The following is a 20469-nucleotide window of genomic DNA, read 5'->3' as shown; positions in this document are numbered from 1 at the left end:
GTGGTGCGCAGCCCTCCCACTCGGGGGCTTAGCTGCAGTCCAATGCTCGCCTAAGTTTGAAAAATCCTACCGAGTGGTGAGCAGCCCTCCCACTCGGGGGCTTAGCTGCAGCCCAGTGCTCGCCTAAGTTTGAAAAATCCTACCGAGTGGTGAGCAGCCCTCCCACTCGGGGGCTTAGCTGCAGCCCAGTGCTCGCCTAAGTTCGAAAAATCCTACCGAGTGGTGAGCAACCCTCCCACTCGGGGACTTAGCTGCAGTCCAGTGCTCACCTAAGTTTGAAAAATCCTACCGAGTGGTGAGCACCCCTCCCACTCGGGGGCTTAGCAGCTGTCCAGCACTCGCCTAAGTTTGAAAATCCTACTGAGTGGTTAGCGGGGCTGCAGGTCGACCACACCCCCCACCCGGGGGCTGCACTGTCAAGAAGAAGGACGAGATTGTATGCACTCAACGATTGGCCCCTTGCTGATGACAGGAACATCAAGACAATTGTTGAGTACCTTGCTGATGAGCTGATCAATGCTGCCAAAGGCTCATCCAACGGGTCGACTTCTGATCCTCCTTCAGCACCTGCATCAAACGATGAGAAACCGATACAAGTGAAGAACAGATTTCACTGGAAGATAAACTCAACATATTCAAAGATAAATCCAGAGGTTTCTAACCGCATATTAAAAGTACTCGGGCACCAAGCCCGAAGGAGTTTTAATGGTTACAAAATCACTCGACATTCCGAGGCAAATAAAGGCGAAGCATAATGTTTTTTCAATCACTCGGCGGGTGAAGGACTGGCTGGATCGCAGAAGCTGTCGAGGTCGATGCTGTCGGCAATGCGAGTGGCTGCCTCGAGGAAGGTGTCCATGAAGTCCTGGAAAGAGTGCTTCTTAGTATTCGCTACTTTGAGAGCTGCCAGCTTGTCTTCCTTAGCCTCCTTGCAGTGCACTCGGACCAACGACAAGGCGACATCAGCACCACAACGAGCGGAAGATTTCTTCCACTCTTGCACTCGGCCTGGAATCTGATTAAGTCGAGTCATTAGGGACTCGAGGTCTTGAGACAGCTCCGCCTGAGGCCAGAGTTCAGCATCCACTTGGGTCATCGCCGCCTTTAGTCGAGCCAGATAAGCAACTGATTCATTGCAGCATGACAACAGATTCAAGCACGACTCCAATCGCAACAGATTCATTGCAACGTCATCTTTCACATGACAATTGATGGGGTCGAGACCCATCTCGACCCGCCCAATTTCAGCTTCAAAGTCCTGACACAGTTCTGTCCCATTGTGAAAAACGATGAGTCGACAGCATGACAACAAAGTTTAGTCGGCGACAAATTAACTGCAGTCGAATGATCATACCTTCAAGCTTCAGAACAAGTTTCACGGTGAGTTGCTCCAAATAGGACTCTAGCTTGTCTATCTTGGTCCTAAGGCCGCCGACTTTAGTGGTCAGATTCTCCTTCTCCTTCCTCAGCTGCTCGACTTCTCGATTAGCGTCCGAGATGGCAGTCTTCAGCTTTGCGTTCTCCTCCTCCTATTTGCTGACTGAAGCCAGCTTCTCGTCCGCAAGCTTCGTCTTCTCACGTGCTTCCTTCTGAGCAACTGCCAGATCCAGATCCTCCTGCTCCAAAGCCTCCTTCATCCTCTCTAAAGAAACAACACTCTTCAGATGAGACTGAAGTTGGCAATTTTCACTACGCACATCTGCTTGTGTGAAATCACTCGGTTCAAAGAGACTGAAAGAAAAACCAGTGCAAAGTGTGAGCTACAAAGCAGACAAAACGGTCGAATGTTTACCTCCCATGATGGCCGTTTCTTCTTGAGCAGTTTTGAGATTCTTCTTCGCGAGTTCAAGGTCAAGTTCAACGCTGATATGCTTCTTCTTTAATTCGGTGAGCCGAGCTCCAAGATCACAATACCTCTGCAGCCAGAAAGACAGACATGTCAGTCGACAGAAATAAGCGACAGTGACGGAGAAGAATTACTCTAAGACTACTGCCGAATCAAATATTCAACAGTAGTCTCGGGGACTACACCCAGTGGGTGCACTTAGCATGCCCCCACTGGATCAGATCAGTACTCAGCAAGGCCTACTCAGCATGAGATCAAAAAAAAGGATACACCATTAGACCTCAGTCGACTGCCAGCAGTCGACCATGGTCTCGGGGACTACACCCAGTGGGTGCACTCGGCGTGCCCCCACTGGTTCAAACAATTTACTGAGACTCAGCTCAAGGCGAGCGGAGTTGAAGATTTCCTAAATTCTAGACAAAGGAACACCCCAATGGGTGATCGGATATAAAGATATAAAGGCAACACTCAATTTTGCGGACCTGAACATTAGTCTGAAGAGCAGTGCTGGCGTTGTAAGCTACCTGACTAGCCTCATGCATCACTTTCACCTGCTCCATGACAAGGTTCACCTGACGAAGAGCTTCCCTAGCGGTGCCCGGCGAGTCATCTGTAGTTTGATACGTAGCAAAAAGTGATGGCTGCAGAGCAGCCGAAGTAGTAGCTGGGTCAGAGGCATGGAGTTGCACTGGAGCAGCAAGAGTTGATGCAGTCGAGTCCGCCGGACGATCAGTTGTCAGCGGGCTGGCAAACATGACGCTGGTCCGAACAGGCTCTCCGGAACGATCGACCACCGCCTCGAGCACCGGCATCGACTGAGGAACCTGAACTTCAAGCCTCCTCCTGCCAGAGCTCCCACTCCTCCTCTTCGTCTCCTATAGAGGTGCCTCTTCTTCATCATCAGGAAGCACAACAACTTCTTGCGGAACTACAGAAAGAGAGAAATGTCAGAAATTCTGTCGATTGACGATCTACTCAACTTAACAAAGCTTGGTCGATCAGACTTACCGACTCGTGAGGTGGCCTCTTCGTCTCCTGGCGCCTTGTCGATGTCCATGTCAGTGGAAGCAGAGGTGGGACTGGAAAGACACATGAATTGGTCGGTTAGAACAAGAAAATCTTCAGTCGAAATCGCAAGCGAGATACTCACCCCGAAGCAACAGGGACGTCCATCTTAATTCGTGGCAGTGTCTTCTGAGCCTTGGGAGGAGCAACTATAGGCTGCTTGGCCACCTTCTCTGTCGGCTCCGGGGTCGACGTCCGAGTACGCTTCTGAGTACTAGCACTCGGGACCACGCTTTTCCCGCGCCCGCCAGATGGATCATGTTGCTGTTTGGATCGACGTTCGGAGCATGGCGGTGAGTCAACTTCTTCCCCCTCGTCCGACTCCTCGCTCTCCTCCTCCTCCTCTTCTCCCGAAGACTCCCACTCACCACTCTCCTCCGCACTGTCCTCCCCCTCCTGGTCCTGCTCCAAAGCTTGTTCACCGTTAGGCATCGAATGCATCTCAGTGAATACCTGCAGAACAAATCGGTCGAGTAAGAGTCAGTCAACATAAAGTACAGTCGGAGCGTGAGCGGAAAGCAGTCGAAACAAAAAGTATACCTTGTCGGGCGGGTTTTCGTCGCTGAAGGGTACGACTCGCCCGGATCCTCTGGGGTTGTCCTGGTTGCCTGTGATGCTCCTCAGCCACAAAGCTATGGTCTCAGACGGCACTTCTTCTGGATGGACCCGAGCGGTGTCGTCCGGTCTGGAATACAGCCACATCGGGTGATCGCGGGCCTGGAGAGGTTGGATGCGTCGACTGAGGAACACTTCCAGCAAGTCCACGCCGGTAACGCCATCATTGATGAGTTGGACCACTCTATCCACCAACATCCTCGTCTCCATGGTCTCAACAGCGGTTACTTTCAGTGGGGAAGGAGTCTGAACACGGTCAAACGAGAAGTGGGGAAGACCAGTCGACTGACCTGGAGCTGCGATGTCCTGGCAGTAGAACCAGGTCGACTGCAAGACTCTAACAGATTCAGGGAGAATCATGGCGAGAAAGGCACTCCTATTCCTCTTTTGGATACCTAAACCCCCACACATCTGGATGACGTGGGTTTTGAAGTCACTCGACTTCGCCTTTTTTACCGACTGGGAACGAATGGTGAAGATGTGTTTGAAAAGACCCCAGTGCGGTCGACACCCTAAGAAGTTCTTGCACATCGATACAAATGCAGCTAAATACGTGATGGTGTTGGGAGAAAAATGGTGGAGCTGAGTGCCAAAGAAGTTCAAAAATCCCCGGAAGAAAGGATGCGGAGGGAGCGAGAAACCCCGGTCGACGTGGGTGGTGAGCAGAACGCACTCACCCAATCGAGGTTGCGGTTCCGTCTCCCCCTTCGGCAGCCTCGCCGCTCCCTTGGCGACTCCTCCAGTTTGGCTAGATCCTCCTGCCGGACCGAAGACCGGATCCAATCGCCCTGGATCCAGCCCGGCGGCAGCCCTGCACGTGACGATGACCCACGGTTCTGCTTCTTGCCTTTGACCGCCCCCATCGCCTTCTTAGCGCGCTCTAGCACCGCCGTCTTGTCCTTCACCATGACTGGGGAGCAGCAGCGTCGAGAGCGGAGGTGTTGGGCATGGTGGAGAAGCAGAGGAGAAAGAAGAAGGAACAGGCGTGCACAGTGCCAACGCCTCGGACCCGTCGCCTTATAAAGGGTCACCTCCGAGTGACTGACACGTGGGACCAGGCAATCCCGTCAAATCCCGCAACAGTTGCACGCAGCGTACGTGGCGAAAAAGGCGGCGCGGTAATCGAGGCATCACTACTTATCCGGACCGCCCGTTTTGGCGCTCTCCGGCCCGCGCGCTTCCCCGAAATTTTGTATCCCGCGAAATCCGGGCTACACTGCAAACAATCGCACCCAAGATCCTGCGCTCCAACACAGCACTCGACGCATGAGGTCACCAATTCAATCGACAGCTCACTAAATGGGTCAAGGCGACTGAGTCAACACCGAAGTACCGATGCGGGCGTTCAGTCTTGCAGAAAACACTCGTGAAGACACGAAGCTCGGAGAAGATTCAACTTAAACCTACTTTTCACTCGTACCTTAATCCATTTGAGGGCTACTGATGAGGATACAGACTTGCGGTAGGGTCATAGGCCTGACCTATACGCCCTACCCAAGGTCACTACCCTGGAAGATAAAAGGACCAAGAGACAATAGGAGAGCGCCAGTCAAACACGTCGAGTGATTTCCACTCAACGACCACATCACTCGGAGGTGCTCCTCGCTACCGTCACTCGACCATATGAAGAGTCACTCGACCATACCGAAGACCAAGAGTCATAAGGACCTGCAACGGTCGGACGTTCACCCCTTAGTCTTTATAAGCATTAACACCACTTAAGGCTGGCGTTACCAGTAACGCCCCTTACTTTATGTACATTAAGCCCCTTGTAATGGAGGTGGGCGGGGGTCCTGGCGCACTCTATATAAGCCACCCCCTCCTCTGGGACAAGGATTTGCACCCCCTGTAATATCACACACATAATCCAATCGACCGCCTACGGGCACCGAGATGTAGGGCTGTTACTTCCACTGTGAAGGGCCTGAACTCATAAATCCCGTGTGTACACCTTCACCATAGCTGAGATCTTGCCTCTTCATACCTACCCCCTTTCTACTGTCAGTCTTAGGACCACGACAGGGCCCACGAGATAGGGGCGCGCCCTCCACCCTCATGGCCGCCTCGGCTGCTTCTTGACTTGCACTCCAAGTCCTCTGGATCACGTTTGTTCCAAAAATCACGCTCCCGAAGGTTTCATTCCGTTTGGACTCCGTTTGATATTCCTTTTCTTCGAAACAGTGAAATAGGCAAAAAAAAACAGCAATACAGGCCGGGCCTCCGGTTAGTAGGTTAGTCCCAAAAATGATATAAATGTGTAAAGTAAAGCCCATAAACATCCAAAACGGGTAATATAATAGCATGGAATAATAAAAAAATATAGATACGTTGGAGACGTATCACCCGTCAAGCCGGAGACACAGGAGACGCCGCTCAGGCGCCGCACCCGTGGTGAGGACCTCGTCATCAACGAGGGCGACTGTGGCCCCTCTCCTCCTCTTCCCGCCTCGTCAGGCCAAAGACCGAGTCAGGGCTACTCCCCGTGAAGGAGCATGGGGCCATGGCCGCTGCCGATGAGACCACCCTCAAACGGGCGCGGGAGGACTACATCCGCAAGGAGATGGCGCGTCAGCATCGTGCCCTCGAGGAGATCGCCGCTCGGCGCCGCGGACGCGAGGAGGGCGGCGTCATCATCCTCAAGGACAGCGACGACGAGGCACCCGGCCATCCAACACCCCACACATCGGCGACACTGGTTAGGGTTGCAGCAGGGACGACGGTGGCACACAGGACGGCGATGACTACACCACCAAGATGTACATGATGCTCAGCATGTAGAAGGCGGGCGACAACGACGGCTTTAATATCTAGTTGTTTTTTAGTAGTGTTTAGTTGTTTTTAATTTATGTTTTCATTTTTTTTACAAATATCAATGAAATCGCCTAGTTTGACCGAATTTGTGTTCCATTTGGCTGAATTTCAGCCGAGTTTAGTTTTCAAAAAATGGCGTCTGGGTCGGCCTTGGGGCGGCGGTAGGGAAACCGACCGCCCCCACGCCGATTTTTTCGCCGGCACGCCCCAACCGACCACCCCCATGTTGATTTTTTCACCGGCGCACCTTCAAGCGGTGCTATTTCAAGCCCCTCGGGTGCGGAACGAGTGGAGTTGCTCTAACCATTTCAACCACACGTTTTTTTAATTTCTTTGAGGAATTTTTTTTCTTTTTAATTTTTTTTGATACAATCTCGCGAAGCTTTTATTCAAATGGTCATAATGTTTACAGGTACAAAACTAAGATCACCGGGATGTCTTAGCCAAACATGGAGGCCCACCCCAAATTCAAACCTCGCTTCACTAAATTGTGAGCCTCGAAATTCAAGCTCCTAAATTCATGGACAAAACTACAGAACAAAAACATACTGTTGTGATCGATAATTTCATTTATAATTGCTCCGTACCTCGCCATGTTCCTCTTCTTGATGTTGTTCACTGCCACCTTGCAGTCAGATGCAACATGTATCTTTTGCAGATTCAAATCATCAGCTAGTGCTAGCGCCTTCCTGGTAACCAAAGCTTCCAGAGTTGCGGGATCGCAGACCCCTCTGATAACCAGAGATGAACCCCCCTGGAAAATACCCTCATGATCATGACATATAGCAGCTATAGCCCCTCCTCGTCTGTTCCTGGCCACAGATGCATCAACGTTTATCTTGCAGAGCATATCTGGAGGCTGCAACCATCTGTTTGGGTGGACTAAAGTGGCTCGTCTGGTGCTATCCGTAGGTTTACAAATGGATCCCAAATCCGCTATGTATGAGAGAATGAACATATTAGTTGACGCTGGACTCTGATAGGTATCCTCATAGATGGCCTTTCTCCTTGATCTCCAAACTGCCCAGAGCGTCACAACCAAGAGCACAAACTCTTTTTGGGAAAGATCATCATGTAGCTTAAACAGTCAATTCTTTGCGTTGGTGTCTTGGTTCCAACTCATCTTCTCCACAAGATCTCCATCTGTTAATGCCCATATACATCGAGATATCGTGCAATCTAGTAGGGCATGCCTCCATGAGTCCTCTCTTCCGCAGAGTAAGCAAGACGGTGATGTAGCCATATGACGGTGATGAAGAAGCTTCGCCGTTGGAATCGAGTGCTGCGCCAAACGCCATGCGAATAATTTGAGTTTTGATGGGACCTGCATGTGCCACAATGATGTCCATGCCTTGCTCGTATACATATCTAATGCTCCCGCATTCTCTTCTAGCCATTTTTCCATGTGTTCCTTGGTATTCAGAATCATGCGATATGCTGAACTAACAGTAAACTGCCCACTCCTCTCATTGCTCCATGACCAGAAATCATCCACATTCCGGGTGCATATCGGGATTGCCAAAATGGCATCAGCGTCAAAAGGCAAGAACACCGAATGGATCAGGTCCTCCCTCCAGGACGCCGAAGTGTTGTCGATCAGCTCGGAGACCCTCTTCGGTGGATTCGCTGAAAGTGATGTGATTGGTCGCAAAGGGCCAACCCTCGGTATCCAGTTGTTCTGCCATATATCCGTTGTTTGTCCATTCTCGATCCTCCTAATGATACCTTGTTTAAGTATATCTCTTCCATCTAATGTGGCCCTCCAGATATGGCTAGGATGACTCCCCAGTTCAGCTTCTAGGATTGACTGGTCTGGATAGTATACTGCCTTCAAAATTCTTGCGCTAAGAGAGTTTGGATCATTGAGCAGCCGCCATGCCTGCTTCGCTAGAAGTGCTAGATTGAATATTTCTATGTCTTTAATGCCCAAACCACCTAGATGTTTTGGTTTTGTCATCATGTCCCAAGAGACCCAACATGGTTTCCTTTTGCCTTGTTTGCTCCCCCACCAAAACTGCCTTATAATGGATGTAATGTTATCGCACAAGCCTCTTGGTGATCTGAAGCAGGCCATAGAATAAACTGGGATTGCTTGAGCTACTGATTTGATGAGCACTTCCTTCCCTACGACAGAAAGTAATTTCTCCATCCATCCTCTTACCTTCTCCCATACTCTATCTCTTAGATATTTAAAAGTTCCCATCTTAGCTTGGCCAACATCAGTGGGCATTCCCAAATACCTATCGCTCAAGGATTCGTTATGCACATTCAGTACCTCCTTGACAGCATATCTCCTGACTTGTGGACAACCCTTGCTGAAAAAGATTGATGATTTATCATGATTGATTCACTGCCCTGATGCATTGCAATATGTTTCCAATAGGTTTGATGCCAACGTGGCCCCCTCAACACTAGACTTAAAAAGCAACAGGCTATCGTCTGCAAAAAGGAGATGGTTAACACATGGACCTGTAGAAGCCACCTTGATCTCTTCGAGAGCAGATGACTGAGAACTGGTTTTTAAAAGGCACGAAAGGCCCTCTGCTGCAATTAAGAAAAGGTAGGGGGAGATCGGATCTCCCTGTCAGATACCTCTTGTAGGTGTGAATTCTTCAAGTTTCTCGCCATTAAAAAGGACTAAAAAAGACACTGATCGGATCATGTTCATCACCGTGTGGATCCAAGTGGGGGCGAAACCCAACTTCTCCATAATGGCTTCAAGCATAGTCCCACTCAAGTCTGTCATATGCCTTCATCATGTCTAACTTCAAAGCACAATAGCTATTTGTTTTAGCCCTACTCTTCTTCATAAAATGCAAACACTCGTAGGCACAAATAATGTTATCTGTGATAAGCCTGCCCGGTACAAATGCTGATTGCTCCTCGGATATGATGTCTGGGAGGATGAGTTTGAGTCTGTTTGCTACCACTTTGGACGCAATTTTATAAATAACATTACACAAACTTATTGGGCGGAACTGAGAAAGCTGAGTAGGGTTCAAAAACTTTGGAATGAGCACGAGAACCGTGTCGTTGACACACTTTGCGTACTCCTTGCCTCTCACAATTCTGAGTACTGCCTTTGTTACTTCATCTCCGCAGATGTCCCAGTGCCGCTGATAGAAATGTGCTGGGAACCCATCCGGCCCTGGAGCCTTGGTTGGAAACATCTGAAAAAGTGCAGTCTTAACCTCCTCATTAGTGTAAGGTGCTGTCAACATCTCATTCATCTGCTGAGTGACTTTGGTTGGAACACTGGACAATACTTGATCAATCCCAGCAACACCCTCTGATGTATACATATTTTTGTAAAAGTCATTCACCATTGCCTTCATCTCTACCGTATTCTCCGTTATAACTCCAAGAGTGTTTGCGAGAGCCTTAATCATGTTCCTCTTGCGTCTCTGGCTGGCTCGGAGGTGAAAAAAAGGGTGTTACGGTTGCCAGCCCAGGGCCATCTGAGTCGCGAACGTTGACGCCACATGAGCTCTTCTGTGTGATAAAGTTCGATCAGCTTTTCGTTAATTTTCAGCTCAACATGTGTGGGTCTGGTCCTGGCTGGGTCACTGCGCAATCTCTCAAGTTCACCTTTCAAACTTTTGATTTATTTCCGAACGAAACCAAAATTATTTTTATTCCAGGACCCCAAGTCTGCAGGCACAGATTTCAACTTTCTTCGCAAGTCGTCAAGCCTTTCTGCCAATCCACCCGAAGCCCAGCTCTGTTGGAGTGTATCCCTCCAAGTATCGTGTGTCTCCCACATGACCTCATACTTGAAGCTCCTTTTATAGTGTGACACCCCCGCGGCATGAAAGTTCAATAATATCGGGCAGTGATCTGACGTAGCGGCTGTCAAGTGTTTAAGATGAGTTGCTGGGAATTTCTCATTCCATTCTGCAGATGCTAGGGCTCGATCCAGGCTGACCTGTGTGTAGCTACCTCCCGCTACTTTCTTCTCATATGTCCAGAACTAGCCTTGATAGCCTATATCCATCAGCTTGCAAATGTCAGCCACTTCACGAAAACCCTATATTTGAGCATTGCTTCGCTCCCCTATGCCCTTGTGTTCGTTTGGACATAGTACTTCGTTAAAATCACCAATATAGACTGAAGGGATATTGCTCACAGTACTAATCCCCTTCATTATGTCCCATGTTTGGTGCCTCATATAAGTTCGGGCTTCCCCATAGAATAAAGTCATTCTCCATGCATCCTTCCCTGGCTCCTCAACAGAACAATCAATGTGATAAACAGAGTAACCCAGAATCTCTACTTTTATTGGATTGTTCCAAAAAAAGCCTAAACCACCACTTCTTCCCTGACTACTCACAAAATAACCATTATCATATCCTAATGTTCCAGCTAACATCTCTACTCTTGTTCTATCAATTTGAGTTTCAACAATACACAAAAGAGTAGGGGCAAAATTCTTTGCAATCTCGCGAAGTTCTTGAACTGCCGTAGCGTTGCCCACCCCACGACAGTTCCAACTCAAGATACTCATTGTGCCCGGCGGTGCTCCTCGAAGGAGCCCGCCGATAATGCTGCATTGTTTGTTGACCTCGTTCTGTCTCTTCTCCAAGTGACCTCGTCTCTGTCCCTTCTCCAAGTGAGGCATTCTCCCCTTCCGAGTGCCCCTCCTTATCATTCCCCATGTTTTTCGGTCGTTTGATATGCTTCCTTGGTGATACATAGACCGATGGGAGAGGTGGAACCGACGACTATTTCTCCAGAACCACCATTGCCTTCCTGTTGTCCTCCTCATTATTCCCTGCATCGTCGGTGACTTGTGTCTCAACTGATGAACTCGTCGCATGTTCCATGGAAGAGCGTTTATTCTTAATCAGTCCTCCTCCTGTTCCTTCTCCTTCACCATTAGGATTCTCCACTGCTGCTGTCACTGAATTATCCTTTTCCTTTTTCATCCCATCATTCATCAGCGCCTTGTCAAAATTCTGGTTCTGCCTCTATGCATTGGAGCGCCATCTCTGATTGGGATTATAGGGCTCCCTCCCTCTCCCTCTTCCACTTGTATTACAAGGGCCTCCTCTGCCACGCTGGGTACCAAAGTTGCCCTGGCCGGCAGGCCTAATGCGAATATTATCCGCCATCAAAAAGTCTCCCTATTCAAAGGTTGACTCGTCATGAACTCCGTCGCCACACTCCTCATGCCAGTGCCCGAATTCTCCACAGTTAAAGCAGAACATTGGAAGTTTCTCATATTTCACTTGGTATCTGACCCTTTCCTCTCCTTTTCTGCCAGTAACAAACTGCTTTATCTTGGCGTTTATATCAATCTTAACTCTCACCCTGACAAACTCCCAAAAGAAACCTGCTGGGAGTTTTAGCTAGACCTCCTCCACCTCTCCTATGCGAGATGCCATCCCTCTGACCGCTGGCTCGATCAAGAAATTGTTAGGTAGTAAGTGGATTTGGGCCCAAACAAAGAGCCTGTCTAGCACAATACTGTCCGGTTTTTTGAAGCCATCGTACTCCTTCATGATAACTGCATGATCCTTGAACACCCAAGGGCCCTCCATCATCGTTTTGTTCCAATCCCCCAAGCACCCGAACTGTGATGTGAACAAGTTAGGTTTGATCTTCCTCCATACAACCGTCCTCGCGGGATTACAAGCAGCCCGCATATCTCCATACAGAGCATTAGGGCTGAAGCTTTTAGGTGTGTGCACCCGTGCGATGGCGAGCCACTTCGCCGGCGCCCCCAAATCCGGCAGTTCTTCTTCCCACACAAAGTCATCATCCTCTCTCTTCTTCCTGCAGATTCAGCCGAGCCAGTAGCTCGTCCGCGGTCTCTCTCCCCTTCTGTCCTTGCGAACTCGAACTCGCCGCCATCTTCCCCATATCCGATCGCAGACCTGGAAATCCGGCCGGGTAAGATCAAAAGAAGATCCCCCTTAGTCAGCCCGACTCCCCGGGATGGTCCAGAGAGGAGACGACGACACTCCGAGGTAGATTCCGGCTGGAACGCCGGAAGACGTCGAAACCCTAGTTTTGTCGCCTAGGGGAAAATCACTACAGATACGTTGTGTATGGAGTTTTTTTTTCTTTTGACGAGGGATGGGTAATTCTTGCTGCTGCGAGGCCTTATCATGAAGTCGGGCCAAGCCCAAGTCACCGACGCTCAAAAGCGACCCACGCCAGGAGGAAGGCAAGGGTTTTGCCGTCGACCTCGCCGTGGAGGTTTCCCCACCCATTCCCTGGTCGCCGCCGTGTGCCTCCCTTCCCGGTTCGTCGGCTCCTCCGAGGTACGCATTTGGATCCATCCCCTTCCCTTCTCGAGCAGCATTGGTTGAGCCAGCCGAGGCGACGTCGATTATTCCACCCGAGTTCTGTCGATCCCGTTCCGCGATGTCTGCGTGCTCTCCGTTCTTCCACCGTGTACCTGGCTCTGCTGATGCAGTTAGCCCACTGCGTTTGGGTCTGGAGTATCTGTGAAACTCTAGAGGAAATAGCCTGGTTTATTTATTTATTTTTGGTAAAACCCGTTCTAGAATGTCTAGAAATCGCTATCCAAATCTGTTTGGTTAGGTCCTTCCAGATATGCGTGCTAAATCCAGGAGGTGGATGTTCGATTATCTCGTGGACCTGTTGTTCTAATTGGTGTACTTTCAGAAAATCTCCTCCCCCTACCCCCACCGAGCAGCAATTCCATATGATTAGGTCGTTTGGTTAATTTTCCCTTGTAACGTTTTTCTGTCCCATGATATAAATATTAACGTTTTTCTGTTCACTGTGAAGATAAGCACATGAATCTTTCAAACTAGTACAAGAAAAGTTTGATATTTCACTGATGTTTCCTTTTACATTTGTTCTTACAGCTGTTAATTGGTTATCTTGTTATGTTCCATTCTGATAATAGAATCTTTACTTCAGCGCCCGACGGGTCTTGAGACTGCCCAAGTTGTGCAGCTGAGATACTCGATAGAGGGTCTCCCAGAGCCACTGCTTGCAGAGATCGTCAAGAGGATTACCAAGACAAGTGATCGTAATTCTCTTTCCCTTGTGTCGAAGCAGCTCTGCATCGTCGAGGCGGAGCACAGGGATGCTAACCGTGTTGGCTGTGGACTCAATCCTTCAACGGAAGCCCTGGTATCGCTGTTTTCCCGGTTCCCCAATTTGGCAAAAGTAGAGATCAATTACTCTGGGTCGAAGTCCAGTAACGGGGACCAGTTGAACAACCAAGGCCTACTTGTTTTATCATCTCACTGCTCCTTGCTGTCCGATCTTGCTTTAAGCTTCTGCTCATACATCGATGACACTGGTCTAGGTTATCTAGCTGAGTGCAAAAAATTGAGGTCCCTCAGGCTGAACCATGCACCAGCAGTCACTTCTACTGGGATTTTTCGGGTGGCGGTTGGTTGCAGGTATCTTTCGGTTCTCCACCTTGTCGGCTGTACAGCAGTAGACAGCGGGGAGTGGCTGGAGTGCCTTAGGAGGTATGGATCACTTGGGGAACTTGTTGTAAAGGATTGCGATGGTATCAGCCAGTATGATCTCTTAAAGTTTGGCCCAGGATGGTCGAATCTCCAAAAGTTTGAGTTCGAGATTAATGGAAATTACTGGGTGCCAGGGGCCCGTGATCCCTCCTACGTGTCTGGCTACCCATATAGCTATGACATCTGCTGTGATAATCTGAAGGATCTTAGGTTGGCTCATATAATAACTGAGCCAGAAGTTGGACTTCGTTTTCTCTTGGGGAAGTGCAAAGCATTGGAGACACTTTACCTGGAGTATGTTATTGGTCTAAATGAGAATGAGATGATTGCACTATTCCAGAGGTGCAGCAACCTTAAAACCATCTCACTTCGTCTCATGCCTCTGCGATGTGAAGATGGTGAGTTTAGGACGCCATTGACTAATGCTAGCCTTAAGGCTCTAGCTCTTAGCTGCCCTATGCTTCAGGTTGTTGAGCTCACCTTCACATTTTGCGATCCCATTTATCCTACTGAAATAGGCTTCACACAAGAGGGTATTGTAACGCTCATCCAATCATGTCCGATTCGTGCTCTTGTTCTAAATGGTGCCAGCAGTTTTTATGATGAGGGGATGAAGGGCCTCTCATCCTCACAGTTTCTGGAGAAGCTTGAGCTTGTGGATTGCATGTTTATAACTGATGTTGGTATGAGTTTCATTATACAGGCTCCTAGCTTGAGTAGTCTCACGCTCCGCAAATGTAAGAGAGTGACAGATGGTGGAATGGCTGCGTTGGCACGTGCACAGAAGCTGGAGTCGCTGATCGTTATAGGCTGCCGCCGGGTCTCTCAGGAAGGCGCGCAGAGAGCTGCCAAAACAGTTCACTACTCTGCGGAGGCTGAAAGCCATGACAGCCTACAAGGAATGATCGCCAAAAGGAATGGATAGCAGACACACCAATCATTGTTGGGTTTATTCTTTAGCCTTCACTTACGAGATTGAAGCTGTATCTGTCATTTTTCTTCTTTCTTCTTATGAGTTCCAGCACTCCAGATGTTAGTTCTGATGAGTTCCAACATTGCTTCTATCTGCACCTTTGTGTTGTTTCTGCTTGTAAGGTCTCCTCGCATGGAGATCTCATAACATGTCACCCTTTAATTTTGTTTTATAGCTGTGATGGGGTTCGGATTTTGAAAGAATACCAGGTTCTATTGGCTGCTTGAAAACGCGGGTGTTCCTGTAATATTGTCTGGTCATCACGTAGTCTTGCTTTTTTTTAGATTTATAATCATCTTTGTGATCTTGGCTGCCGCTTCTGTAATCCGAGACTTTTGTCCCTTGTTTGTGCTTTGTGCCTAATGGAATGCAGAAAAATCTGGAGCACATTAAAAAAATCCTGAAGGTGCCACTGAAAGAAAATGGAACTCCTCCGAGAAATCGAGCCCTTGCGACGCCAACATGAACTTCTCCGTGAGATTCCGGTCGCTAGGAAGGGAAGGTAAGCCAAGAAATGTCACATACAGAGGGCGACAAGAATCTGGAATACTTGGGTCGGTTGCTTTTAGTTTTAGGTACTCGCCCCCACACGGTTATCTAGTAGCGCAGAAAGGTGCTTTTACTCGTCCATCACCGGCCGAAAGAGAAGAAAGAGATCGCCGGGTTCTATCTGTATACTATCATGGCCAAAAGTCAGGAATGCGATTCCCACCCTGTTCTGTATACTGTATTGCATTTCTCTTTCTTTCTTTCTTCCTTTCCTACAGCGCTTCCACGTTTTTCACTAGCTAATTTCGATTAGTTAACTGGCAGCAAAATCAAGCCTAAAGCTAGGCGTGATCGGTGTTTGTTAGTAACATATTGTCCTTTGGTTCCCTTTCGGGAGAGAAAATTTATTCAAAGATTCGTCGTTTTAAAGTACTCAAAGTAGTACGTTGGTTAACCGGTTTCGTTCTTATATTCTTTGCAAGGATCCGTGTATGTTCAGAGGAGGGATGCCTCATAGAGAACCAAATTTATGCGTAGATGATACAGTACAGTACGAGTAGTGTTTCTTAGGTTGGAGAGCAATTTGTCAGCTAAAAGACAGAAATAATTTGATAACTGCGAAATACAAGAATAGTGCTCTTTGTTATTTATACTAGTATATCATAACAGTTTATTGCAGTTTACATCCTCCAACTACCACTAGTGATAGTTTTCTGACAGCTAATACATCTGACGGTTTAAGCAGCAAAATCCTGCTCTGTCAACTGCGGATAATTTCCTTGCCTAGTTAGCTAGCATAGCCCGTACGTGACCAAATGCTGTGCCTAGTTCTAGCTGCGCGCGAACGATCCGATCCGATCCGATCGACGGTGCTCAGCGCCGGCGGCGGACGACCGGGGACCACCAGTACTGGAAGCACGACTGGTAGGAGATGAGTAGCAGGACGAGCGCCAGCGCCAGCGCCACGCCCCACGGCGACGACGCCCCGCCGTCTCGCTGCCGCTGGTCGTACCAGGGCGGCTGCTGCTCCCACGACATCACCGACGGCGGAGCCGCGAGCAGCGATGACGACGACGAGTACGAGTGCGACGACCGCCAGCGGCGCCCGGTCGCGGACCAGTACTGCGCCGCGAGGAGGAGGACGAACGGGGACAGGACGACGGCGACCCGGAGCTGGTCGACGAGGCTCTCCATCGCGGACTCGCAGTGCGAGTAGAGCGACGCGCCGCCGAGGAGGCACGCCGTGGCCAGGAACAGGCACATGTGGAACGACGTCGCCGACGGCGCGGGCTGTTGCCGCGAGTACGAGTAGCCGTAGCCGTACCGGTCGCCGTGGTAGTAGCCTCCCGCGCCGCCGCTCGCCATGCTCGATCGTCGCGCGCGTCACATGAACTCCACAGAAACCCGCGGCTTTGGCGCGGCCGTTCTCTTTCCTCGACGTCTCGTCTCCGGCGTCTGTGTTTGACGGCGTACGGGAGGGCGAGGAGCGGAGGATTATATAGACGGGGGGAAGGAATCATGGAGAGGGACGGAGGCTGGGAAAGGGACGCTTGCGCACTGAGCGTTGCTTTGCTTTACTTGGCGCGAGGGGATTCCGGCCGGCGCGGATACCTTCACGAGGGGGTGAAGGTGCGGGCGGGCAAACCGCGCGGCGACGCGTGCCGTGCGCCGCCGCCGACCAGGCTGGCCGTGGGTGGAGTGGAGGCGTCGGGATGGCATGGAAAGCGTCCGCGAACACGTCGGCATCAATGGATAACCCTCTCCGAAGATCCTTATGAGAAATGCGGGTGCCGTATGGAACCGGATCCTCTAACATTCTGAAGGGATGTCACGTAAGCTACAGTAACCGTGATATTTCTCCTTCACATTCATATGATTAAACCTAAAATAATTATAATTAATTTGTAAATTACAAATCTACTCTATACAATTACAAAAATTACATACAACTAAAATTATGGTGCAATAATATTATTTTCAATTTATTTTTGTACATGCTACAGTAAATCCGCACAGTGGTTGCTATAATAATCCTGACATCCCTTCTTCGTTTTATACATGTATTTTACTGTAGCTTCGTGACATCCCTTGAGGATGTTATAGGATCCACTTCCTGCCCCTACGCCTTCATAGACAGTGAATGAATAAAAAAATTGAAATGAAACTGAAAGAAAAAAACTCCGAAACTGTAGGACATCAAACATGATAAAACTGATGCTCTTGCAAAGTTTCATCCACAAATAACATTTCAGGAGTCAACAAAAAAGATCACTATTCCAAGTTTATGTGCACTTTTGAGCAATGATTTCTTTGGTGTGCGCTCCTCAAAATTTATTTGTGGCTGAAACTTTGCAAGAACATCTAATGTTTGATCATGTTTGATGTCCCAAAATATTGGATTTTTCCATTTGGTTTTTATTTTGTTTTGAATTTACCGTTTGTAGTGGGTGTAGGGGCGCCTGGGTCTTAAAAGGTCTGTCTTAATCTTTATGCAATGTAGGTGGCTCAAGGCAAAATATATGGGGTTCTTTGTCGTCCAAATGTGTTGGATATTTTTAGCTGTGTTCGAGCCTTTTTCTCTCTTAAACTTCAAGAAATGTATACAAAGACAGATATAAATACGGATAAGTATAGAGAGGATACCTGCCAACGCACATACAAAGGTCATAGGAATAAAAGTGAACATCAATGCAGAGAGTGACCCTCAGCAAAATGGCTGGTATAACTTTTACAATGCTCGAGGATCTCGCTACTTCCCCGAGAACATCATCGGGTTCGTCGGCGACGATAGTGAAGGCTAATGGTGGCGAGAATGAAAGTGGAGGATGTGGGTCTTTTTATATTGGTGGGCGATAGGTAAACATGGCTGGTAGCGGAAAAAGTTGGCGATAAAATCGCCACAAGCCAGCGTGGGAGGTTGATGAGGAAGGCAAAACTTTCTTCCTGTGAGAGCGCTTAACGGATGGCGCATGCTCCAAAGTCATAGCCCTTAACCTCCAAATCTGGAGGCTCACGGGCATGATATGGAGCGCCCTACATAAGTTATGGCAATTATGCTAAAGTGTCGTTTTGGCCCAAAATCGCCATAGTGGCGGTTGTTATGGCCATCGGTCCAATATGGAGCCTCTGCTAGAGTTGCTCTAAAGGCATCTCCAACGTCGATTATCAAATGGACATCATCAAATGTCTACAACCGTGCGGAGACCATCCAATCAAAGTCACCAAATGTCTGCCCTTGTCCGGACTCCTCCTTTTGACAAATTCTATCTAGATCAATATCAATTCTAGCAATCATACATTTATATAGTTGCAAACACATGCAAGTAGTACCAAAACCACCGGATGTTGAATAATTCTTTTACGTCCATCAATACCAAAAGCCTTCAGTCCGGCTCTACATGCCAAGGACCTGGCATCTTTTTCACCTTCCTTTGGCGCAAAACATTTGTACATGGTCGCACAGAAGTCTTGAACAAACTTTGCCGCATCGGGATCGAAGTCTGCCACCTTCACGAACAATGACCTCTGCTACTTGGAAGCGGCCTTGATAGCAATTTTCCTCTCCTTGAGCTTAAACTTTCTGTTTTACATCTCCATAAACACATGAAACCTCTCGTCGTATTTTCCTCCTTCATCTAATTGCACCTAGCACATTCCTCCTCCTTCTTCACCATGATGTCCTCAAACTTTTTCGAGATCTTGGCCGCCGCCCCTTCTCGGTTCACTTTCTCGTTTCCCATCCATCCCTGGCCTAGCCACATGTGTGCCCGATGCTTAAGGAGACGCGCCTCAATGGTCGTAGCTTCACATGCTGAAAAGAGCAACAAAACCCAACCCACACGAACATTGGTCATGTTTTCTGCTCAAATGATTGGGAGATACTCTTCCATGTGGCTCGTCTGCAGGTTCTGCTTACCTTATGCTCCGATCATTGCCCTTTGTTCCTTTAGGCGGCTTTTCTACATCAAATGTGTCTTTTTTCAAATTTAGGGAATTCTGGATTAAGGTTCAGGGATACATGGAGATCGTTTAGGCGGCTTTGGACAGAGCCACCTCCATTCATGACCTTGTCCGCAGACTTCATACCAAGCTATGCTGCACCACCAAAGCTTTGAAGAAATGGCAGCATGAAAATGTGGGTAGCATCAAGTTTCAATTAAAAATTGCAAAGAGATCATTTGGCGGCTCAACATGGCTCAGGAAAACAGTGGCATCTCCGTTGATGAGCACACCTTTTGTGTTAACCTCAAAGCCAAGCTCCTAGGCCTCTACGCTATTAGAAGTCTCTCATGCGGCAACATTCCAGGTTGACTTGGTTTGGAAAGGGGGTGCTAACACTAGGCTCTTCCACATCACCGCAAGCGCTAGATGCCACAAGAACTTCATACAAATCCTTCAAACATTTGCTGGCGGTGTTGCCATCTTGAAAGGGGACAAAGAGGCTGAGTTTTTCAAACATTTCTAGACCCACCTTGGCACTCGGTGGCTAGACTGGCGTGTCTCAGCAGGGAAATCATGGGAGACGAGCCTTTCAGTCTCACCAGCCTCGAAAGACCTTTTGATGAGTTGGAGATTAAAAGGGTCATTTTTCTCTTTATTCGGTCAAAGCTCATGGGCATGATGGCTTCGTCGAAGACTTTTTCAAGTATTGTTGGGAAACCATCAAAGATGACCTTGTTAGCCTAATGGAATGCTAATCTCATAAATTCGATGAATAACGTCCTGCTTCCTAAGATCGTAGACGCGCATAACTTGATCCACAACATCTCCAAGATCTTCTTTAAGCCGCTAGCCAACCGGCTCGCACCTCTATTGGGCATCCTTGTATCGAGAAGTCAAAGTGTTTGTGACATCTTGATTTAATAGGAACGATAGACTACTCATATCAATACGGAATTTCTTCTCCATCCAACAAGGAACCTAAAAATTAAGTGTGCTTGGTTGGAGCAATTGGAAGATGGATGGCAGACTGGGAAGTTGATCCCGGGTGCGCACAAGTGAGAGACACAGTGTGCAAGAAAGATTAGTGTTGATCTATGGAGCCAGTCTAGATGCCCAGGCATAACGGCTAGGAACCAACGACTATGGCTAGGGTGTTATAGTGCCTTCATCCAGAAGTGATGTATGCATGACAACTTTTCGGTCCATATAAATTCCCGGTCCAACATCACAATATAGTATATCGATCACATGATCATCAATATAGAGGTACA

General features: G+C 48.6%; 2 protein-coding genes across 2 annotated transcripts; one reads left to right on the top strand and one right to left on the bottom strand.

Moving 5' to 3' along the window:
- The first annotated feature begins 12447 nt into the window (after window positions 1-12447).
- On the top strand, window positions 12448-15014 carry LOC119321343 (F-box/LRR-repeat protein 14-like). Its single transcript, XM_037595061.1, has 2 exons — window positions 12448-12603; window positions 13232-15014. The coding sequence occupies exons 1-2, from the start codon at window positions 12448-12450 to the stop codon at window positions 14717-14719; spliced, it is 1644 nt and encodes a 547-aa protein (XP_037450958.1). The 3' UTR covers window positions 14720-15014.
- An 865-nt stretch (window positions 15015-15879) lies between these two features.
- Window positions 15880-16735, bottom strand: LOC119320119. The gene has a single exon (XM_037594243.1). The coding sequence runs from the start codon at window positions 16619-16621 to the stop codon at window positions 16130-16132; it is 492 nt and encodes a 163-aa protein (XP_037450140.1). The 5' UTR covers window positions 16622-16735; the 3' UTR covers window positions 15880-16129.
- Between the last annotated feature and the right edge of the window lie 3734 nt (window positions 16736-20469).

This window comes from Triticum dicoccoides, chromosome 6B (assembly GCF_002162155.2).
Source record: "Triticum dicoccoides isolate Atlit2015 ecotype Zavitan chromosome 6B, WEW_v2.0, whole genome shotgun sequence".
NCBI classification, from domain to species: domain Eukaryota; kingdom Viridiplantae; phylum Streptophyta; class Magnoliopsida; order Poales; family Poaceae; genus Triticum; species Triticum dicoccoides.
The sequence above is the reverse complement of the archived record's forward strand: the minus strand, read 5'-3'. Positions and strand labels throughout refer to the sequence as shown.